Raw genomic sequence first — 2500 nt, 5'->3', positions numbered from 1 at the left:
ATATAAATAAAAAATATATATATATATATACATAAGAATTAACATATATACATATATATTTATATATTTTATGTGTATATATATATTTATTTATTCCTTTGTAGATATTTCCACAATGTTATATTTATTTAAAAAAAAAAAGAAAAATGAAATGCACATAAACACAAATAAAAATAAAAATAAAATAAAAAACTGGTACGTCGTAAAAATATAATGAATGAATATAAAAAAAAATATACGCATATAATATATATTTATATTTTATATATATATATTGTTTTTTTTTTTTTTTTTTTCCAAATCGAAAATATTTATTAATACATAAAATAATGTCATAAGTTAGGATTATATATTAATGTACCCGCGTTAATTTTTTTTTACAAATATTAAAAAAAAAATAAATAAATTTATACATATATATATATATATACATATATAATATATATAGACTTTTAAAACTATTAGAATATTAAAAATCATATATATTATTACATATATAACATAATGTATAAATCATAAGTTTTGTAAATATGGGCATATTTTTATATATTTACTAAAATAAATATATCTATATATATATATAGATATATAAGGATATAAAAAAAATATGATATTATCACCTCATTTTTTTGTTCCTCTTGTTTTATATTTTTTTTTAACAAAATAATTTCATGTTATCTTTTAATTTATCAAAGTATTCAATAATATATATATATATATATATCTATATAAATATATATAATTAATTTTATTATAAAGATATGAGATAATATAAAAAATATATATATATTTATATATATTATATATATATATTTATATATCATAAAAGATATTCTTTAGAGAAATGAAAAATAAAAAATATATACAAAAAAATATATTTTATTATTTAATTATATATTTTAAATAGTCTTAAAAAAAAAAAAAAAAAATAATTAATTAACATATAATATTATTATATATGTATGTAATATAAATATATATATAATACATTTGTTATATATTATTTATCCTATATTAATTAACATAGAAAGAAAAAGAAAAAGAAAGAATAAGTATCGCAAGTATTTTTCTCATGCTATAAAAATACAAAATTATTTTTTCTCACATATAATAAAAAAAGGAAATGAAAATAATTGACCTTTAAATAAAATTTAAACACTCATAAAATAATGAAATAATAAAATAATAAAATAATTATAAATATATCTTTTAATATATATATATTAAATAAAAAAAAAAAAAAAATTCAATAATGTAATATTTATTATTAATATATATATATATATATGTATATAATATATTTTTATAGTGCGTAAGAAATATATTCTTTTTTTCGTAGGGATATAAAATAAAAATATATATATATATAATGTTTTATTATTATTATTATTCTTATATAAAAAAATATGCATTCAATAATTATACATATTAAAAAAAATGAGAATTATTCTTTTTTCCTGTATTATATAATATATATATATATATATATATATATGTAATATATCATATTATATTTTCTTATTTTTTTTTTTTAAATATAAATCCTTAATACTATTCTTTTGTCATTTGTCATAAAATAAAAATAATTATATATATAATTATATATATATATATATAAAATAAATTAAATAGGTGTAATATTAATATTATTTACATATATATATTATATTCCTTTTTGAATATATATATTTTTTCCACATTTATAAAATGATAATAAAAATTTGTAATTACTTCCTTTTTAAATAAAATAAAAAATAAAAAAAAATTATGTATTTATTAAAATAATAATATGTAAATTTTTACCTATTAAAAAACAAAATGCTTAAAAAAAGATGCAGAATGTGTACAATATATTTCGACAAGGCCAGAAAAGGACCTATATGACAACTGCACTAGTACGTTATTTTAATTAAAAAAAAAAAAAAAAAAAAATATATATATATTTATTTATTTATATAATATTACAAATTATTATTATTTTTTATTTTTTTTTTTTTTTTTATTTTATTTTTTTTTTTTTTTTTTTTCCTTTTATATATATATAATCTATATATATGTAGGATAGAAAAATAAGGGAAGTTCCTTATCTTTCTCGTTATGTTATATTAGAAAAGCTTAAAAAGAAACCTCGATATATGTCTGAATGCATTGGTAAGAATACAATACAATGACGAACAAATACATATATTTATATTTTTATTTATTTTTTTATTATGATTTAATTTATTTTATTTTTTTATAGGAACTCCAAGGAGAGCTTATGATTACAATACCTTTGATAAGATAAGATATAAACCAACATTTAATCCTTATGTTCACTTGAATAAAGATAAAAAATATAGATTAGATAATTGGAAGTCCAGGTATGTAAATGTAAATAATATATGCTTTATAAGTTATAGGATGCTTTATTTTATTATTTTTATTTTTATTTTTTAGAGACCATGAACATTTTGATCCTTTAAAATGTTATGTAAGAGGAAGCAGAAAAAGTTATGAT

At 13.4% G+C, this 2500-nt stretch overlaps 1 protein-coding gene across 1 annotated transcript in view; it reads left to right on the top strand.

Annotated features, from left to right (window-relative positions):
- Positions 1-1832: 1832 nt before the first annotated feature.
- Positions 1833-2500, top strand: part of PRSY57_0717800 (hypothetical protein) — a gene marked incomplete at both ends in the record, with an annotated part of 1407 nt that continues 739 nt past the window's right edge. Inside the window, 4 exons of the mRNA XM_020114669.1 lie at positions 1833-1895; positions 2061-2151; positions 2243-2363; positions 2440-2500. Coding sequence (XP_019970627.1) covers positions 1833-1895; positions 2061-2151; positions 2243-2363; positions 2440-2500 — 336 coding nt within the window. The remainder of the gene's footprint in view (positions 1896-2060; positions 2152-2242; positions 2364-2439) is intronic.

This window comes from Plasmodium reichenowi, chromosome 7 (assembly GCF_001601855.1).
Source record: "Plasmodium reichenowi strain SY57 chromosome 7, whole genome shotgun sequence".
Lineage (NCBI taxonomy): Eukaryota > Apicomplexa > Aconoidasida > Haemosporida > Plasmodiidae > Plasmodium > Plasmodium reichenowi.
Note: the sequence above shows the minus strand (reverse complement) of the source record. Positions and strands in the feature narration are given on the sequence as shown.